The sequence below is a fragment of the Microcaecilia unicolor genome, chromosome 1 (genome assembly GCF_901765095.1).
Source record: "Microcaecilia unicolor chromosome 1, aMicUni1.1, whole genome shotgun sequence".
Taxonomy (NCBI): Eukaryota; Metazoa; Chordata; class Amphibia; order Gymnophiona; family Siphonopidae; genus Microcaecilia; species Microcaecilia unicolor.
In genome coordinates, this window is record NC_044031.1 from 41,877,504 (window position 1) to 41,899,029 (window position 21,526).

Here is a 21,526-nt window from a genome sequence, read left to right on the forward strand (position 1 = left end):
TTATTTGCTGTCACTTTCTGTGTTTCTGAAGGCAGTGCCGCACTGGCTCGGCAACTAGCTGTGCATTACAGTACAAAAGACCTTGGTTTGCCAGGTTTTAGAAAAAAAAGGCCCGTGTTAGCGCCACCAGAGGAAAGTGATTAACTGAAGCCAGAGGTGCAGGAAGCCCTGCTAGGAGTATGCAAAGCACAATAGGGACAACATCAAATTTGCAGAACTAGCCATGGCCCTGGGGTCACCAACGTCATCACCAGATCATGCCTCACTAATATGAAAAGATTGGTAACTACGAAAAATCTACCTTCAGCAGCCGGCGATTCCAGAACGGTTGAGGAGGGAAGGAGAGGAGCTTCTCTACTATGCTGCCATCCTTCAGCCGCATCAGATTCTTGTTGCATGGTAAGTGGTATAGGCCATTGACAACGGAAGAGCAGTCGCCCAACTGAGTGTGGATTATCTTCCTGTCCACTTCCATCACAGGATCCACCATCAATGGCCCATGAAGTTTAACATTCCTCTCTGTGGATACACAAAACAACCTTTAAAATTTTTACCTATGGTAGTTCCTTCCTGCTGTTTTGAGCTTCTAGTTCATCTGGAACTGGTTATTTGTGAAGCAGGGCTAAATTAACGCCTCGGCAAATGAGTCATGTACCTGTTAATGTCTGAGAAGCAGTCAGCCACCTATCATGTCTTAATCTGGCCCTAGTACGAGCAAGATTAATGCAGATGTATAAATAAGCAGGGCTGCAGGCGGAAGAAGCAGCAGCAGCATGTGATTTCTGTGAACCTTGCCCTCCATCACCAATCACTTGAATCCTGCCCCCACCCCCTTCCCCAGCAGCAATGGGAGAGGAGATGCAGAAGGAGGTTGTTTCATCACTGCCTGCTGCTCTAAAATGGGGCCACTGGCATTAGAAGCACATTTAGAACTCACAGGCAATAATTTCCTCTCCTCTCTGATCTTGCGTACTGTGAGACCAGCAGAGAGAGGTTCCAGCCACCGAGTTCTGAATGTGCTTTTGGTGCCAGCGGCCAATGAACTGGGAGGCAGCAGTGGGAAGGGTTGGTATTAGGAACCAGGAACAAGAGGGTGGAAAAATCAGTGGCGTAGCCAGACGTCCAATTTAGGATGGGCCTGAAAATTCATCTCTTCTTCGCATCCCCCACCCCTTCAAATCAAAAGAAATATCTGAGCTGGTGGGGGATTCACAAGCCCCGCCAGCCGAAGACCTCCTCCTGGAAGAAAGAGCACTTATATCCTGTGCACCTGGCAGCAGTGTGACTGACACAGCCAGCCTCCGTACGTGCGTGCAAACAAAGCATGCACGAGGGGTGGGGCAGCAGCGACTTGGGGACACTGCAGCCAAATGTTCTTTTTGCCGGAAAGAGGTCTTCGGCTGGTGAGGTTTGCAGATCCCGCCAGCCACGCCAACAGAACACTGATTTCAGGTGGGCCTGAGCCCAAAGTGAGTGTAAATGGAGGACTAGGAGGTGGGTGGAATAGGAAGCTGTGAGGGATAGAGGGGCAATAGAAAAGCTGGGGAGGGGAAGAAGAGAGGGAATGAAAAAAAAAAACAACTTTAGATGAGAAGTGAAAAGACAGATTGAGAAGAGTGAGAGAAGAAGTGAAATCTAGCTATGAGAGGAGAGAAAGAAATAGAGAAAAGATGAAAACTTTGAAAAGGAAAGATCAATACAGGGAAGGGAAGAAATTGGGAAAGAGAAGAAATGCAAATTGGAAAGACAACCCTGGAACAAAATAGGAGAACTCAACAAAAAGAACAAATGAAAGAGGGACTGAGATTAAAGCAATAAGAAAACAAAACATCCACACACAAAAAGACACCACTGCATATGTCTAGTAGTGCTTTATAAATTAATGGCAGTATTATTATTGTTGCAAGCTTTCCTTACACACAAACATACACTGCCCACCAAAGAGCAGGTTCAGTACAGGTGACAGCAGAGCTCGTTTCGTGCACATGTAAAGGTACATATCTAACAGTGTGCCCGAAAACTGCTCCAAGGGGACCACACTGAAGAATGAAAATATAATGAAATGCTTGGTCTCAGTCTTGACACTGAAAAAGGTGGCGATTAGTATCAATAGCTCTTGTGAACTTTATTTTTTTCTAAAAGATATGATCACTTGTTAATTGGGATCTCAAAAGAGTCCCTGTAACTGTATTTACTCAACTACAATATGCCTCAGATTATACGTCTCTTGTGAAAGAAAAAAAAATAATTTTGGAGGCACTGAACTATAAGGTATCTGTTAAAAAAAAAAAAAAATGGAAAAATGGCCCTAAAATCAGGCACAGTATTATTGACTATTATTGCAGTTGATGCTGATTTACATTAGGAGAGGAAGTACAGTGTGGTTGTGACCCCCCACACTGAACCGTACAGCAGGAGAGCCACGGAATCAATGGTCTCCAGGTCTGTCCTTACCATGCCCGTCTGGCAGCCCCCCTCTCCCATGCCAATACTCAAACAGGAATAATCTTCATTCAACCGAGCATCTCTATATTTTAGAAACTTCTATAGACTGTGCAGAGCAGAACTGTCAGTCACAGACCTCAGTGGTGACTCGATTCACAAGAGTCAGACACACTCTTGGCTCGCCTTGCCTCCTCACTGGTCTGTATAGTATTTATATTTATCACATTTGTATCCCACCTTTTCCCACTGATAGCAGGCTCAAAGTGGCTTACAAAAATATTGTAGTAAGTTACAATGCAAGAAGTACAATTTTTCATATTTAGCAGAATAAGAAAAATAACAGTTAAACGATGGGTATTGAAGTAGGATATGAACAACAATTAATCAGTAGTAAATATGAAAGATAAGATGTAATTAGAGTCTATTGGATCTTATAGTAGTAAGGGATAATTCTGATTATGTTGAACCTGGGGAGTAAGCCTTCTTGAACAATACTGTTTTCAATGATTTCCTAAAGTTTAGGTAGTTCTGGGTAGTTTTTGTTAATTTGGGTAAGGCGTTCCACAGTTGAGTGCCAATGTAGGTGAAGTTTGAGGCGTAAATCGATTTATACTTTAAGCCATTGTAGTCTGGGTAATGTAAGTTCAGATAAGACTGCGATGAACTGGTTCTGTTTCTAGGTGGTAAATCAACCAATTCAAGCATGTATTCTGGTACCTCACCGTAGATTATTCTGTGGATATTCAACTGAGAGACCACTGACATGCAGGATGTTTCGCATAAGCTGCGTCAGGGTCTGGTTCTCAATCTTTGCACACCAGCTGAATTAAATTGGTGTGCAAAAATTGAGGACCAGACCCTGACGCAGCTTATGCGAAACATCCCGCATGTCGGCCAGTGGTCTCTCAATTGAATTTGATAAGTACTATGAATATTTATATATATATTTTTAAACAAAAGTTTTGATATAATCATGGGGGGTGGGGGAGGTAGTGCGGTAAAAGTTATAAAAAAAATACCAGGTTGTTGACGCTTACAGCTCGATATGTTCTGCAAATGATGTTTCTTGGTTGTGGGGTATATAATTTGTTGGGTCTTGAATTGGTTGAACGGGGGGGGGGGGGGGGGGGGGGGTAGGGATGGGGTAATGGTTAAAACCTTTGGCTGATGACGGCTTGGCCATGTTAGTGACATTTTGATTGCCTTGCGAATGTTATATCTTTGTTTTTGTATTTGACTCTGTCATCAACAAAAATTGTTGAAACATAAAAGTGATAATATAATCATCATATACCATAAAGCATGAAGTAAAGTTAAGATAAGTAAGTTAAATGAGTTTACAGACCACTGAGGAGGCAAGGCGAGCCAAGTGCGTGTCTGGCTCTCATGAAACGAGTCACCGCGGAGGTCTGTGACTTACAATTCTGCTCTGCATAGTCTATAAAAGTTTCTAAAATATAGAGACACTGGGTTGAATGAAGATTATTCTTTAGTAGATTTCCTGCAAAGGTCTGATTCGGACCCTGTGGTATCAACTTTGTTGGTTACTTGTGTACTTGATCCTGATCAAGATTGGCTTCTTAAATTGTTTTTCCGTGCAAAGGATACTACCTTCATGAACTCTAAAGTTCAACTTTTTCCGGATGTCTCTAAGGAAACCCAGAAGAGGAAGCGTCAATTTCTGTTGCTTAAACCTGCAGTTTTGAAGATAGGGGCATTATTTTTCTTTGTTACCCTTGTAAATGTCTAGTTAAATTCCAGGGAATGCGGTATATCTTTTATGAACCTCAACATTTGTTAGCTTTTGTGTCCTCAAAATTTACTGAACTGTATATAGCTACTTCCCCTGCTGAAATTTCTGCAGCTGGCTTACCTTTAATTTAGGTTGCTAGTAAACTGTACTTAAATATTATGCTTTGCTGACTAGGAGGATTATAATACTTTTCGTCCTGTAAATTGTGAAATGGATCTCTTCTTTTTGAGGACTAGTGAAGGTTAGAAGTTGTTTGAATGTTAACAAAAAAAATTTATTTTGTATATAGGATGTACTCTAACTTCTTTGCTGTGACGAGTTCTATTTGCTTGTGAATTACCCCCGTCTCTTCAGAAGACTATACATGACTGGGCTTTTTAACTGAATACAGGGACAGGTACTGAGCACAGTGCCTGTTTTTGGTTTTTTTTTTTTAAATCACAGATGATCTGATGAACACCTACTGGCAGGAGATACTGCCCTATGCAACAGTGGCAGGGAAGACTCCAAGAGGCTGGCTGTGGTCTGCTGCTCAGTGTCTCCATCTGGTCCTGTATAAATAAAACAATTATTTCACAGTTTAAGAGAAAAGATCTTGAAACTCTTGGTATATGAATGAACATTTGCTCTGTTGTGGCTGTTTTTGTTGTGGAGCTTAAAAATAAAAGTGGAGGAGTGGCCTAGTGGTTAGGGTGGTAGACTTTGGTCCTGGGGAACTGAGGAACTGAGTTCGATTCCCACTTCAGGCACAGGCAGCTCCTTGTGACTCTGGGCAAGTCACTTAACCCTCCATTGCCCCATGTAAGCCGCATTGAGCCTGCCATGAGTGGGAAAGCGCGGGGTACAAATGTAATAAAATAGATACTATTGGAGATTCTACATGGAATGTTGCTACTATTGGAGATTCTACATGGAATGTTGCTACTATTGGAGATTCTACATGGAATGTTGCTATTCCACTAGCAACATTCCATGTAGAAGGCTGCGCAGGCTTCTGCTTCTGTGAGTCAGGTACGTGCAGGACGTCAGACTCACAGAAACAGAAGCCTGTGCGGCCACATTGGTGTAGAAGGCTGCGCAATGGAGGCCTAGTGGTTAGGGTGGTGGACTTTGGTCCTGGGGAACTGAGGAACTGAGTTCGATTCCCACTTCAGGCACAGGCAGCTCCTTGTGACTCTGGGCAAGTCACTTAACCCTCCATTGCCTGCCGCATTGAGCCTGCCATGAGTGGGAAAGCGCGGGGTACAAATGTAATAAAATAGATACTATTGGAGATTCTACATGGAATGTTGCTACTATTGGAGATTCTACATGGAATGTTGCTATTCCACTAGCAACATTCCATGTAGAAGGCTGCGCAGGCTTCTGCTACTGTGAGTCTGACGTCAGACTCACAGAAACAGAAGCCTGCGCGGCCACATTGGTGATCTGCAAGGGCCGACTTCTACATGGAATGTTGCTAGTGGAATAGCAACATTCCATGTAGAATCTCAAATAGTAGCAACAGTGGAGGAGTGGCCTAGTGGTTAGGGTGGTGGACTCTGGTCCTGGGGAACTGAGGAACTGAGTTCGATTCCCGGTACAGGCAGCTCCTTGTGACTCTGGGCAAGTCACTTAACCCTCCATTGCCCCATGTAAGCCGCATTGAGCCTGCCATGAGTGGGAAAGCGCGGGGTACAAATATAACAAATAAATAAATAAATAAATAAATAAGAAAATCCTGGTAACCTGGGAGACTTGAAATCGTTTTTGAAATTTCAAAACTCAGTGTACATTTCATATTCTGGCTACGTGTGATTGGGTTGAATAAAAAAAACAAAGGTTTATCGGGGTCGATATTCAGCTGGCGGGAGGCAGCCCACATAAGTGCCACAGTCAGCGCTGACCCCAGATATTCAATGCTGGACTTTTTCCAGTGACCGGCACTAAATATCCGGTTTCCTTTTTGGCCACTGGAACTTACCAGTTAACCCGATATTCAGCGCTAACCAAGTTCTTAGCGGTTAAAGACCAGACTGCTATTTATGCCACCCTATTTAACTGTTAAACCCTGCGCTGAATATCGGCGTTAACCGGCTATATTGCGTGATATAGACGATTAGCCACTATGCGCTAACTGTGAATATTCAGCGGAGATAAATATTAGTGGTTAGCCAACTAAACGCTATTTAACCAACCAGGAGCCATTCCTGGCCGGTTAAAGAGTGTTGCATATGGGAAAATTAGGTTCTTACCTTGGTAATTTTCTTTCCTTTAGTCATAACAGATGAATCCATTACGAGTGGGTTGTGTCCATCAACCAGCAGGGGGAGATAGAGAGCACTGAAAAACCATAGTGCCTCATGGCCAGCTAGCTCCATCTGCCTCTTCAGTATTTGAAGCTTCCAAAGCAGTGTCACACCGCAAAGCATAATAACATGAACTTTCCCCACAGCGGATGAACGCCCCAAAACTGGAGCTATAATTCAAAGGAGGGAATGAACTCATCCTCCTGTAACTGAACAGAAATCCTGAAGACTGTTTTCCAACTTCTCCCAATGAGGGAACATATCTACAGGAAAAACTGAACATAAAAGTAACATGAATCACATAATGAACCACTGAGGGAGGGCTCATGGATTCATCTGCTATGACTAAAGGAAAGAAAATTACCAAGGTAAGAACCTAATTTTCCCTTTCTTGTCATCAAGCAGATGAATCCATTACGAGTGGGATGTATCAAAGCAATCCCTAGATAGGGTGGGAACAAGCCACACCACGCGCCAGCACTTGTGCTCCAAAATGCGCGTCTCTCCTGGCAGCCACGTCCAGCCTGTAATGTCGGGCAAAAGAAAGCTTCGAAGCCCAAGTAGCTGCACTACATATCTCTTGAAGAGAGAGTGCTCCAGTTTCAGCCCAAGAAGAGGAAATCGCTCTTGTGGAATGTGCCTTAAAAGCTTCAGGCGGAGGCTGGCCAGATAACAGATATGCTGAAAAGATAGCTTCTTTGAGCCAACGGGCTACAGCGGCCTTAGACGCTGGAGACCCTCTGCGCGGACCTGACAAAAGAACAAAAGGATGGTCAGAGGTCCTGAAGGTATTTGACATGCGCAGATATTGCAACAGAGCCCTTTGCACATCCAGAAGGTGCAACTGCCCATAGGCTTCCGGAAACTCTTCTTTAGAAAAGGAGGGCAGGAAAATAGGCTGGTTTAGGTGAAACGCTGAAACCACCTTAGGCATGAAGGAAGGCACCATACGCACCATTACTCCGGACTCTGCGAACTGCAGAAATGGGCCTCGACAGGACAGCGCCTGGAGCTCAGATACCCGTCTCGCCGATGTCACGGCCACCAAAAAGACCGTCTTTAAGGTCACATCCTTCTCCGAAGCTTGCCTAAGCAGCTCGAAGGGCGAACACTGAAGGGCCTTTAAAACTAACCCCAGGTTCCAGGCCGGACACAGGGCCCACATGGGAGGACGGAGCCGAAGCACCCCTCTAAGAAACCGTGTCACATCCGGGCAAGCAGCTGGAGAGAAGCCAGCGACCTTCCCTCGAAAACATGCTAAGGCTGCCACTTGAACACGCAGGGAATTATAGGCCAAGCCTTTTTGTAAACCATCCTGCAAAAAGTCAAGTATCGGCGAGACAGTAGCCCGCATGGGTGAAATTGCTTTAGAAACACACCACGCCTCAAATTGGCGCCAAATCCTGGCATAAGCCACGGAAGTGGAACGCTTGCGAGCCTGAAGGAGAATGGAAATCACTTTACTGGAATATCCCTTGTCTCTCAATTGTGCCCTCTCAATAGCCATGCCGTAAGACCAAAGCGGCAGGCGTCCTCCATGGTCACCGGGCCCTGTGACAACAAGTTCGGTACCAGAGGTAACGGCAGGGAAGCCTCCACCAGCATCCGCCGGAGGTCCGCATACCACGGCCTCCTGGGCCAATCCGGAGCAATGAGAACCACCTCTCCTTGATGTAGCTAAATCCGCAGGAAAACTCGCCCTATCAAGGGCCACGGAGGGAACACATACAGGAGGCCTTGAGGCCAGGGTTGAGCCAAAGCATCCAACCCCGCCGAGCGAGGATCTCTTCGTCTGCTGTAAAAGCACGGGACTTTGGCATTTGTGCTTGAGGCCATAAGATCTGCTACGGGCGTCCCCCATTTGGCACAGATCTGCAGGAATACTTTGTCTGCAAGTTCCCACTCCGCTGGGTCGATTTGATTCCTGCTCAGATAATCGGCTTGCACGTTGCTCTGACCTGCAATGTGAGCTGCTGACAGAAACTGCAGATGTAGCTCGGCCCAGTGGCAAATCTGCACGGCCTGCGCGGCTAGTGCAATGAACTGAGTGCCTCCTTGCCGATTTATTTGGGCCACTGCTGTCCGACAGAACTCTTGACAGCCAATCCTTCCAGGGTCAATTGAAAGGCCAGAAGTGCCTGAAAGATCGCTTTCAACTCCAAGCGATTGATGGACCACTCCGACTCCTCGGGTGTCCAGAGACCCTGGGCATGCCTTCCCCGGCAATGTGCACCCCAGCCCTTCAGGCTGGCATCTGTCACTACCAGGCACCAATTGGGGAGCGCTAGCGGCATACCTCGCCGCAGCATGATGTCTGAGAGCCACCACTCCATACTGAGCCGGGCCGCAGGGAGCCACGTGAGTCTGCATTGGTAATCCTGAGATATGGGAGACCATCGTTGAAGCAGGGAACACTGCAGAGGTCTCAGGTGCGCTCTCGCCCATGGCACCACTTCCAAGGCCGTCATCGACCCCAACAGCTGGACTATGTCCCAAGCTCGCGGGCGAGGCATCCTCAGGAGCAGACGGACCTGGTTCTGAAGCTTGCACTGCCTTTGCTCGGGTAGAAAAACGAAGCACTAGGCTATGTCGAACCGGACCCCCAAATATTCTAGAGATTGAGAGGGGTTCAGGTGACGTTTGGCTATATTGACGACCCAGCCCAGACATTGCCGTACTGAGACCACTCTGGCTGTCACATGATGACTCTCTTCTGCAGAGTCCGCTCTGATGAGCCAGTCGTCTAGGTACAGGTGATCCCGAATACCCTCTCGTCCACAGAGCTCCGATCCGCTGCACAATCTGAAGAAAAACCTCTTTTCTTGGATCGCAGTGCTACAGTGCGACGTGACTTTTTTTTTTTTTTTATAACGCTGTGAGGGAAGTTAGAGGCAACAGCGCAAGAGGTCAAATTTTCCACTCCGGAGGATCAGTAGCGTGGGAAAGGCAGGGAAAGGGCTAACCTATTTGCCTGCATCCACAGCGTGGGCAAAGACAGGGACAGGGCTTGCCTATGTGTCTACATCCACATCGGGGGTCAGGTAAGGCAGGGAAAGGGCGTACCTATGTGCCTTTATGTGGGCACCATCAGCCACAACACCCCTGCTACAACTGGCAACAGCACAGGAGCCACCCCAGGTAGATTTTCTGAAGGAGCTGAATAAGCTGTGTCCACCCTGCTGGGGAGATAGAGAATACTGAAGAGGCAGATGGAGCTAGCTGGCCAAGAGGCACTATGGTTTTCAGTGCTCTCTATCTCCCCCTGCTGGTTGATGGACAGAACCCACTCGTAATAGATTCATCTGCTTGATGACAAGGGAAATATATTTAAGGCTGGGAAGACTCCAAGGGCCTTCCTTGCACAGAAATTACCCTATTTAAAAGGGCAGAGGGAGGCTCTAGCTGCTGCCATGTCAAAATTAACTCAGGAGAGCTGCTCGTATCAAATAAAATGGCTAAAGCTACCTAAGTAACCACCATTCACTTTACCTTTTGCCAGGCACTGGGATCTGCTGCTTCTCATACCCTCCCCTACTGCATTTTCACCCCTTTGCCAGCTGCCACTACTGCTAGTAAGCACTGCAGCCAGAGCTACTGAACAGTTTGCTTTCTCAAGGGCCAAGGGAACTCAGTGCTACAGAATAGAGACTCCAAAAGGCTGGCTCCACGAGGGAGGAGATCAGCAATACCTGACTTTTGCCTCTTCTCACCCCTTGGGTCCTGGCCCTTGGCTCCACTGTGGAAGCAGACCCACGGATACATACGTTTATCCATCTGCTAGAGAAACAGAATATGGATGGACTTCCAGGTTGCACCAGCTTATATACAAAAGCCAAAGAATTTAGCTCTGTCGCCATCTGCTGGTAAGGGGGGGGGGACATAACCTATTTGTCTAGACTTGTCTAGCAAAAACAAATAAGAAGTATATTGATACAGAATAAGAATAAAAACATAAAACAAATACACTTCCTGTACTCGCTTGGTATTGGTAAAGAAAGAAACTTAGCTAACCTCGACTTTCACCCAAGAAGCTAAAACAATCACAAAAACCACAATAATATTTCCCTAGTCCTCTCGACAATTCTCAGCAAGCAACTGGTTTGGGGGGCAGTAGGAAAGAGGAGGGGGAGACAGTGTAAATCCCCAACTGATCAACTGGGCTAGATAAAAAGAAAGAAAAAGAGCAGAAAAAAAAAAAAAGGAGTTCCACGACCAATTTTGGTTTGGCCTTCAATTTGTATCATACAGTAGTACAACATACAACTACTAACATGCTTTATCCAGTTTCCCTTCCAAAACAGTTTTAGTTTAGTTTAATTGAAATACCACCCTTATAAAGAAATAGCAGAGCAGTTTACAGAATAAAATAAACGCATAAATACAAGACAACAAGTAATCATACTTAGTCAAAAGGAGAAGCAAAAGAGAACCAATCAGTCACTGACATGGAAGAAAAATTGCTTGCCATACTGGTGGTCTATTGATAGAACACTAGACAAAAACTGCAATCAGGAAGAGCCATAAATTAAAATCCTACCCCCCCCCCCAAAAAAAAAAAATTTACAAATCCTAAAACAAGGACAGCAAAACAATTAAAAAAAAAATCAAATATATTTCTTTATTGCATTTGTATCCCACATTTTCCCACCTATTTGCAGGCTCAATGTGGCTTACAGAGTTTTGTATATTCTGAAATAGCCCTGTTAATGTTTTTCCTAAATGAGTAGGAAACATTGGATTTAATATATCAGGAGAGTCCATTCCACAAATATGATGCCTGATAAATACAAAATGAGAAAAATTATTTGGTATAGCTCCCCAGGTTTTTCCTCTTTTTTTTATTTTTTTTTTGGGGGGGGGGGGGGGGGGGGGAGTAATTCTGGATTTAACTTTTACTTACCTGTACAGGATGTTTTGCTGATCACAGTGTTTCTAAGATGACCCCAGTTCTTCTCCCAAGGATCTTCTCCTCGTTCCAGCCTCAATAGGACATCTGGCTTGACAAGCGGGTAACCTGTCCGTGGAAAAAATTTGGTGGAAGAAAACACGTCAGTCATCAAGAAGCTTCAGTCTCCCTTTCCATGGCCTAGTAGCACCTTTACCCCAGGGCTTTCTAGTCCAGGGCACCCCAGATCATGGAGGCCCTTTACCAGAGAGCTTCCATGCTGCTGGACCAATAATAATTACCTGATCGAGGGAGGCATTCAAGAGCATCCTTATTTCATTGCTGCCATCTTGTAAAATGACAGTGCCCGACACCAAGTAGTGTGTCAGGACACGCTACAAGCGGTGGCAGTAATGCCTTTATTTGGCGAACTGACCCCTAGCAGTGTGCTCCAATGCAGTGGTAGGGGTCAGGTGCCACCATTTTAAAAGATGGCTGCAGTGAGAGAAGGACGCCATTGGATGCCTCCCAGGTCCAGGTAAGAACCAGTTTTGTGGTTGGGTGGTCCAGCTGTATGGAGGCTCTCTGGTCGAAGGCCTCCCTGAAATGGGGTGCCTTGGACCAGATAGTCTTGGGGGTGGGTAGAGAGACAAAGGATTCTGAAACCCACCAGGGAATTCATGCAGGTGAGGGTAGGGAACAGGGGTCAGAGATACCAGCCATTTCGTTCTAATGTCTCTTTTTCTCAGTGTGTTGAGACAATCCCCTCACAAACTGACAGGAAATAAGACATGTTGCAGAAAACTACTGCCGACTATGCAATGTTTTTTCCTGCCAATGTATACTATTTAAAGGTGCGGTAATTTACTTGCTATTAGTTTACCGAATCATGAGTAAAATGTTTTTAGTCCGTGTGTCAGAATCAATGTATATTATTTAAAGGTGTGGTAATTTACATGCTATTAGTTCACCAATCATGAGTAAAAGGTTTTTAGTTCATGTGTTAGAACCCTCTATGGTGAATCTTAGCCCACCATTCAAATACACAGCTTATTATATCAAGCCCGGGGTTGCCATCACGCTCCAGATTTTCAGAACAAGTTGATCAAGCCTTGGTTTTTATCCCTTGCTTATAATGAACTTGTAGCCTTAAATTTTCTAATAGAAATCATACATGTCGTGACATCTGGCCCATCCTGAAAATACGGAGCCAGTTTGCAACCTTAGGGCTATAGAGCTCATAACCCTGCAGTCACGCACACAGAGAACCCAATGCAGTGATGGAGCAAAGTAGTTATGAGGGAGAAGGGGGAAGTTAGTGGAGAAGGATCACATGGAGAAAGTCCAGCAAGGCTGGGAGAAGGATTCCAGTTATATGTGGAAATATTTACCCCCCACCAAGCACATACAGAAACCTTGTGCTTGCTCTGCAGGAAACTCAGTAAGTTTCATTTTTCTTAGGAATGAGAGTACGTTCATCTTTACCCAGTAACGTCAGAGACTCATAATTCTCCTTCATCACGTCCTTATACAGCTCTTTCTGTCCATCTTCTAACACCTTCCACTCCTCCTCTGAGAAATAAACTGCAACGTCCTCAAATGTCACCAACATCTGGAACAAGAAACACTATAACCAGGACTGAACACTACTGGCATTGAAAACACTAGGGAGGGTACTGGAAAAACAAAAAGATAGGTTGGTCCTGGAAAATGGGCCTTCCAGTGCATGGAACCAGGTACAACTCCCACAGCTAACCATGTCTTTATGAGGAAGTGGCTGTTTACTTTTTCACACCAAAACCTCCCTGAAATGTGAATAAACAACCTTCAGTAACCTTAGAATCTCAGATGGTTCACAAGAGCAATCATGGGCCTACACCCCTCCTCCAGTCCCTTGTATTTGCCAGGACATGGTTTACTGAACGCCAATTACCTTTTTCCATAATACAAAGTCAGGTGATACAGAGAGAGCTTGTTTTTTTCACTCCAATTTTCTGTACTGTGATGTGAAATTAAGGAATGACCCCAAAAGAAGCATTAAAAAAAAATCACTAATCCCTTCCCCCACAAATAAACAAAATTAAAAAAAATATATATTTAAAAAATTGTCAAACATTACAAATCCCCAAATTCACAGAAATTAAATCTTGGTTTTTCCCAGGCTTTAAAGCAATACTAAAAAGAAAAAGCAGAAGTAGCCCCTTAACAACAAAGCACAAAACACCAAGAACATTGGTCTACCCTTCTTCTCTCTAATTTTTTGCATATGATATATAAAAAATAAAATGTGTGAACAAAATGACAGCATAATGGTATGGTTTGCTTACAATTCTGCTGTTGCTGGTAAGTGCTGCTTTAAACACCAATAAAGTGGTACACTCAAGTTTCAAGTTTCTTTATATACCACCAAGGGTACAAGCCATCATAGCGGTTTACAATAAACAATGCAAAAGAGAAATCAGATGAACTACAATATATAAATAGGAAAGTGAGAAAACACAAGACAATAAGCCAAGGTAGGGTAGGGGAGAAGGAAGGAGTACAAGAAGAGGCCAAGCTAATGGTTAATAGCCCAGTGTTCCATCGTAATTTTGGGAAACAGGTGACCAGCAACACAACAGGGACTGCTGTAAAGGGTAGATGTGAGCTTGGGTCCATGGAACTACGTCCAAGGTTGCAGCCATCAACACTAGAATAGGAACAAAATCCCAGACCCAAGAAGAGGGAGATCAAAGAAGTAGACAGACCTGAATCTGTAGCTTGACTTGCCGCTGGTCCGGTAAGAAACCCCTGCCAAGGGTGGTGTCTAATCGAACTCCCAGATACTCTAGCACCTGCATGGGCATCAACTGACTTTTGGGTACGATGATGACCCACCCCAATGACAACAACAGAGAGACGACCTGAGAAGTGGCCTGACTGCTCTCCTGAACTAAAGAAGCCCTTATAAACCAGTCATTCAGATAGGGGTGCACTTGGATTCCCTGCTGATGCAGAAAGGCAGTCACTATGACCATGACCTTGGAAAATGTCCGAGGTGCTGTGGCAAGACCAAAGGGCATGCTTGAAATTGAAAGTGCTACCCGAGCATGACAAAGCATAGAAACTTTCGATGAGGCGGCCAAATGAGGATGTGTACATACACCTCCTTGAGATCTAAGGCCATGAGAAACTCGCTGGGCTGTACCGCTGCCAGAACTGACCTCACAGTTTCCATGCAAAAGAGGCGCACCTTCAGAAACTTGACTTTTGAGATCGAGACTTGGGCAGAACATGCCCTCTTTCTTTTTGGGAACCACAAAATAAATAGAGTAACAAACCATCCGCCACTCCCTGGGAGAAACCAGTACCACGGCTCCTAAGTTCAGTAATGATCACAGAGTAGAGCAAATCACTGCCAGCTTGCATGAGTTCCCGCACTAAGATTCCAATTAAAAAATCTGCAACGGGAGAGGCAAACTCTAATTTGTAGCAATCTCAAATAATGTCTAGGACCCACTGCTCCGTGGTAATGCAAGCCCACTCTTCGATGAACAGGGACAGTCATACCCCAATTGGAGCTAAGGAGTGGCCCGGCGCTCCATCATTGGGAAGAGCAAGGATTGGAGGGAGCTCGGGTTACAGAGACAGATGCCTGCTTGTCATTTCAAAAGGGCTGCCTGTTCTGATGGCAAGGATGTGGATTAAAACTCGGCTGCCCTGGACAATACCGGAGCATATCCTTGAAATGGAAGCGAGCGTGACCCGACTGAGAAGAAGGCTTAGCCTTATCCTCCGGCAAAAGCTGCAACTTGGAATCGCCCAGGTCCTTTACAATTTTTCCAAATCCTCCCCAAAACAACAACTTTCCTTTAAAGGAGAGCTTCACAAGGCGCTGTTTTGAAGCGGCATCTGCTGCCCAGTGGCGCAACCGCAAAAGCCTGTGAGTTATTACTGTCAAAGACATCTGCTTCATGGAGACCTGCAGCAAGTCATAAAAATAATCTGCCAGATACGCCAACCCCGTCTCCACATCAGGCAACTCCACAGGTGGCTGACCCTCAGAATCCTGAAGGGAATCTGCAAACTGCTGAACCCAGATACGACAGGTCTGGCTACAGATAGACGCCTGCATCGAGAGAGCTGACACTTCAAAGGAGAGCTTCATAGACAACCCCAACTTTCTATCACGCATGCCTTGGCCACCCTAAGGGCAGCAGCTCAACTTATCTAATAATGTGGGTTAATGATGAAATGCAAGTTTGTGTCTGGGTTTATGGCACTTAGATTTGAACAGTTATCAAAGGATAACAGTGCATTTCTTTCTCATTGTGTGCAAACGTACGTGGGGCTGGTGGGACGCATGACCCCAAGCATCAATCATGGTTTTCCCTTTCTAACACGGCATAATGTAGTGGAAGTTGTTGAAGGAGGGGGTGGTGTATGGGGGGAAGGATAGATTTTCTAGGGGTACGTTTGGGGGGGTGGGGGTAGGCAGTAGGACAGAATGCAGGACTATGATTAATGGAACTACCGTGAGGGCCTTATTAATTTTTGTCACCATTGGCTGAGAGTACACTTTCATTACCTGGGAATCGGGACATATTATTGTGGGAACTTAGGGGTAGGGGCTGGGTACCCCTGGTTCTCTCCCACTGATCTCGACGTGCTTTGGTCTTTTTTGATTGGCGGCTGCCATGACCACTAATACATGTAGGATTACCACCTAGAATGTGGGAGGCATCACGTCGCCTATCAAACGGGCCAAACTTTTTGCAGCCCTTAACTGTAGAGGGGTGAATGTAGCATGCCTCCAAGAGACAAGACTCGCAGACTCTGAACACCAGAACCTTCAACATCATTGGGTAGGGGATGTGTACTATATCTCTTCGATCTCACGCAAGGGGGGAGTCACAGTACTTTTTAGGAAAATTCTTACAAATTTCAAGTTCTCTTTTCAGACGACCATGGGCATTATTTATTCCTGAAATATGGGTACAGAGCACAGAATTCCATTTGTTGGTGGTCTGTGGACCTACACCTTTTGCTTCATCCTTTTACCCCTCGCTGGTTAAGAGAATACTTCCCTATTCAAATGCTTAGTGGTGGGTAGGAGATATGAGTTTATTAATGAATTCTAGTGATGGTAGTACATATACTGCGAGGTCCCTGGGTCATGGTCATATGGCCGGAGGGTCCCTTTCTTCCTTTGGGTCTGCCTTGGACTTGGTGGATGCCTGTCTTCTGTGCCACCCAATGGAAAGATTACACCCATCAATCCAGGGCACACGAAACGTTATCAAGGCTCGATTATATTTTAATGCGACAAAGCCTGTTTGAATCTGTTCAAGAGGCGGTAGTAGGTCCTGAAGTTATATCGGAGTAGTGACTTAGAAGCCCCCTTGTATTACTGTGCCATATTGGGTGGCGCTTTCCCACCTCTTTAGTCAACGCAGATTTTGTGAAGTATTTACCTGAGTGATGGGATTTTTTTCTTTCTACTAACAACATGTAGAGCATGACACGGTTACCTTTACTGTGATAAATCCGCAGTAAATGCAACACTTAAAAAAAAAATTACTGCGGATGTGAGAACAAAGCTTTTTACCGCCCCACAGGAACAGTATAAAGCATTGTTCCCATGGTAAAAAAAGAAAACGAAATCCTCTCCTACCTGCGGGTATCTCAGTTTCCTGCAGCTGGCAGCAATTCACACAGTCCAGCTCTGTATCCTTCCTCCTGCCAAGTCCCGCCCTCTCTTCTGCAGCTTCTTATTTAGCGTCAAAACAGGAAGCTGCAGACGAGAGGGTGGGACTTGGCAGGAGAAAGGCCATGAAGCTGGTCTGTGTGAATCGCTGCTGGCTGCAGGAAAGTGTAAAGTGACACGCGTTTGGGGGAGGGGGGGATGCAGGGCAGAGAAAATGAAGTGGATGCACAGCTAAGTGCTTGTTATTTCTTAACTCTTTTTTTCCTTTCAGAAGATTATAAAAATAATGATTGTGTGTACTGAATTTTGAGGATTTTTTTGTTGTTGGGGTTAAGTAGTGATTCATACAAATTGCCATAGGGAAATTTTGAGGCAGTAGTGTCTGAGGCAAAAAGTGCTGGCTGGATGCATGGGGGGGGAGGGGGGGCCTGAAGAGAAAGAAGAGATGTGCTGGCTGAACCCATAGGAGGAAGGGTGCTGGAGGGAAATGAGAGAGAGGTGGGTGCTGGCGTGAAATGAGAGAGGTGCTGGATGGACCCATGGGAGGAGGAGGAGGGAATGGAGAGAGGTGCTGGATGGACCCATGGGAGGAGGAGGAGGGAATGGAGAGAGGCGCTGGATGGACCCATGGGAGGAGGAGGAGGGAATGGAGAGAGGCGCTGGATGGACCCATGGGAGGAGGAGGAGGGAATGGAGAGAGGCGCTGGATGGACCCATGGGAGGAGGAGGAGGGAATGGAGAGAGGCGCTGGATGGACCCATGGGAGGAGGAGGAGGGAATGGAGAGAGGCGCTGGATGGACCCATGGGAGGAGGAGGAGGGAATGGAGAGAGGGCTGGATGGACCCATGGGAGGAGGAGGAGGAGGAGGGAATGGAGAGAGGTGCTGGATGGACCCATGGGAGGAGGAGGAGGAGGGAATGGAGAGAGGTGCTGGATGGACCCATGGGAGGAGGAGGAGGAGGGAATGGAAAGAGGTGCTGGATGGACCCTTGGGAGGAGGAGGAGGAGGAGGAATGGAGAGAGGTGCTGGATGGACCCATGGGAGGAGGAGGAGGAGGAGGAGGGAATGGAGAGAGGTGCTGGATGGACCCATGGGAGGAGGAGGAGGAGGAGGGAATGGAGAGAGGTGCTGGATAGACCCATGGGAGGAGGAGGAGGGAATGGAGAGAGGTGCTGGATAGACCCATGGGAGGAGGAGGAGGAGGAGGGAATGGAGAGAGGTGCTGGATGGACCCATGGGAGGAGGAGGAGGGAATGGAGAGAGGTGCTGGATGGACCCATGGGAGGAGGAGGAGGGAATGGAGAGAGGTGCTGGATGGACCCATGGGAGGAGGAGGAGGAGGAGGGAATGGAGAGAGGTGCTGGATGGACCCATGGGAGGAGGAGGAGGGAATGGAGAGAGGCGCTGGATGGACCCATGGGAGGAGGAGGAGGGAATGGAGAGAGGCGCTGGATGGACCCATGGGAGGAGGAGGAGGAGGGAATGGAGAGAGGCGCTGGATGGACCCATGGGAGGAGGAGGAGGGAATGGAGAGAGGCGCTGGATGGACCCATGGGAGGAGGAGGAGGAGGAGGGAATGGAGAGAGGTGCTGGATGGACCCATGGGAGGAGGAGGAGGAGGGAATGGAAAGAGGTGCTGGATGGACCCTTGGGAGGAGGAGGGAATGGAGAGAGGTGCTGGATGGACCCATGGGAGGAGGAGGAGGAGGAGGAGGGAATGGAGAGAGGTGCTGGATGGACCCATGGGAGGAGGAGGAGGAGGAGGAGGGAATGGAGAGAGGTGCTGGATGGACCCATGGGAGGAGGAGGAGGAGGAGGGAATGGAGAGAGGTGCTGGATGGACCCATGGGAGGAGGAGGAGGAGGAGGGAATGCAGAGAGGTGCTGGATAGACCCATGGGAGGAGGAGGAGGGAATGGAGAGAGGTGCTGGAAGGACCCATGGGAGGAGGAGGAGGAGGGGGAATGGAGAGAGGTGCTGGCTGGACCCATGGGAGGAGGAGGGGAGGGAATGGAGAGAGGTGCTGGATGGACCCATGGGAGGAGGAGGGAATGGAGAGAGGTGCTGGATGGACCAGGGAGAGAGGAGGGAAGGGAGAGGTGCTGGATGGACCCATGGGGGAGGAGGAGGAGGGAATGGAGAGAGGTGCTGGATGGACCCATGGGAGGAGGAGGAGGAGGAGGGAATGGAGAGAGGTGCTGGATGGACCCATGGGAGGAGGAGGAGGGAATGGAGAGAGGTGCTGGATGGACCCAGGGAGGAGGAGGAGGGAATGGAGAGGTGCTGGATGGACCATGGGAGGAGAGGAGGAATGGAGAGAGGTGCTGGATGGACCATGGGAGGAGGAGGAGGGAATGGAGAGAGGTGCTGGATGGACCCATGGGGGAGGAGGAGGAGGGAATGGAGAGAGGTGCTGGATGGACCCATGGGAGGAGGAGGAGGGAATGGAGAGAGGTGCTGGATGGACCCATGGGAGGAGGAGGAGGGAATGGAGAGAGGTGCTGGATGGACCATGGGAGGAGGAGGAGGGAATGGAGAGAGGTGCTGGATGGACCCATGGGAGGAGGAGGAGGGAATGGAGAGAGGTGCTGGATGGACCCATGGGAGGAGGAGGAGGGAATGGAGAGAGGTGCTGGATGGACCCATGGGAGGAGGAGGAGGGAATGGAGAGAGGGTGCTGGATGGACCCATGGGAGGAGGAGGAGGGAATGGAGAGAGGTGCTGGATGGACCCATGGGAGGAGGAGGAGGGAATGGAGAGAGGTGCTGGATGGACCCATGGGAGGAGGAGGGAATGGAGAGAGGTGCTGGATGGACCCATGGGAGGAGGAGGGAATGGAGAGAGGTGCTGGATGGACCCATGGGAGGAGGAGGGAATGGAGAGAGGTGCTGGATGGACCATGGGAGGAGGAGGGAATGGAGAGAGGTGCTGGATGGACCCATGGGAGGAGGAGGAGGAGGGAATGGAGAGAGGTGCTGGATGGAGGAGGAGGAGGAGGAGGAGGAGGAGGGAATGGAGAGAGGTGCTGGATGGACCCATGGGAGGAGGAGGAGGAGGGAATGGAGAGAGGTGCTGGATGGACCCATGGGAGGAGGAGGAGGAGGGGAATGGAGAGAGGTGCTGGATGGACCCTGGGAGGAGGAGGAGGAGGAGGGAATGGAGAGAGGTGCTGGATGGACCCATGGGAGGAGGAGGAGGAGGAGGGAATGGAGAGAGGTGCTGGATGGACCCATGGGAGGAGGAGGAGGAGGAGGAATGGAGAGAGGTGGGTGGATGGACCCATGGGAGGAGGAGGAGGAGGGAATGGAGAGAGGTGCTGGATGGACCCATGGGAGGAGGAGGAGGAGGGAATGGAGAGAGGTGCTGGATGGACCCATGGGAGGAGGAGGAGGAGGAGGGAATGGAGAGAGGTGCTGGATGGACCCATGGGAGGAGGAGGAGGAGGAGGGAATGGAGAGAGGTGCTGGATGGACCCATGGGAGGAGGAGGAGGAGGAGGGAATGGAGAGAGGTGCTGGATGGACCCATGGGAGGAGGAGGAGGAGGAGGGAATGGAGAGAGGTGCTGGATGGACCCATGGGAGGAGGAGGAGGAGGGAATGGAGAGAGGTGCTGGATGGACCCATGGGAGGAGGAGGAGGGAATGGAGAGAGGTGCTGGATGGACCCATGGGAGGAGGAGGAGGGAATGGAGAGAGGTGCTGGATGGACCCCTGGGAGGAGGAGGAGGAGGGAATGGAGAGAGGTGCTGGATGGACCCCTGGGAGGAGGAGGAGGGAATGGAGAGAGGTGCTGGATGGACCCCTGGGAGGAGGAGGAGGGAATGGAGAGAGGTGCTGGATGGACCCCATGGGAGGAGGAGGAGGGAATGGAGAGAGGTGCTGGATGGACTGCCTCTGAGGTAAGCATTTATTTATTCCTGTCACTAGTGGTTGTTTAAAAAAAAAAAAAAAAAAGAAGAAACTGTTTTTCCTTCTTTCTCTTCCCTGTTACCTGATTTATTTTCCGCCTTTGGCAATGTATTCTAGGGGGCCGCTTGCGAAGTTTCTTTGAATTTCGCTGGCTGGCGTCTGATTCTGATCTTGGACCCTTCTGAGCTGTTTTGGCAGCAGTTTTTCCTTCCTTAGGGAGGTTCTGGTTCTCTCGTCCCCGTGGATCCCTCCTGTCTGCTCTGGTTTGTCTGCAGTGGTGGGGGTCCGAGTTGTCCTTGGTGTGCAACTGCTAGCTCATATCCCTCTTCTGAGTACCCTCGGGAGTGCCATTCTTGCTAGTCTTTTGCTTGGACTCAGTTCAGTGTCTCTATGGGAATGTGCCTTTTTAGGACTAGTTTGCCACAGCTGTTCCTTGCTTTCCCTAGCTTTCGGGCGGGAATTTTAGCCTGGTACAGGCGGATTTTGCCTTTCTATTTTCAGGCCCTCTCTCCTGGCACATTTGACACTTCTTCCTTTTTGTGTAAGAGGCGCAGTTCTTT

The 21,526-nt window shown here is 47.9% G+C and overlaps 1 protein-coding gene across 30 annotated transcripts in view; it reads right to left on the bottom strand.

The window, feature by feature from the left end:
- Positions 1-21,526, bottom strand: part of LOC115465572 (trichohyalin-like) — a 79,321-nt gene that overhangs the window by 45,891 nt on the left and 11,904 nt on the right. For all 30 annotated transcript variants that reach the window (XM_030196194.1, XM_030196213.1, XM_030196132.1 and 27 more), the window contains exons 2-5: positions 12,857-12,983; positions 11,387-11,500; positions 4,663-4,749; positions 302-519 (exon numbers count right to left, since the gene is read on the bottom strand). In XM_030196194.1, coding sequence (XP_030052054.1) covers positions 302-519; positions 4,663-4,749; positions 11,387-11,500; positions 12,857-12,983 — 546 coding nt within the window. The remainder of the gene's footprint in view (positions 1-301; positions 520-4,662; positions 4,750-11,386; positions 11,501-12,856; positions 12,984-21,526) is intronic.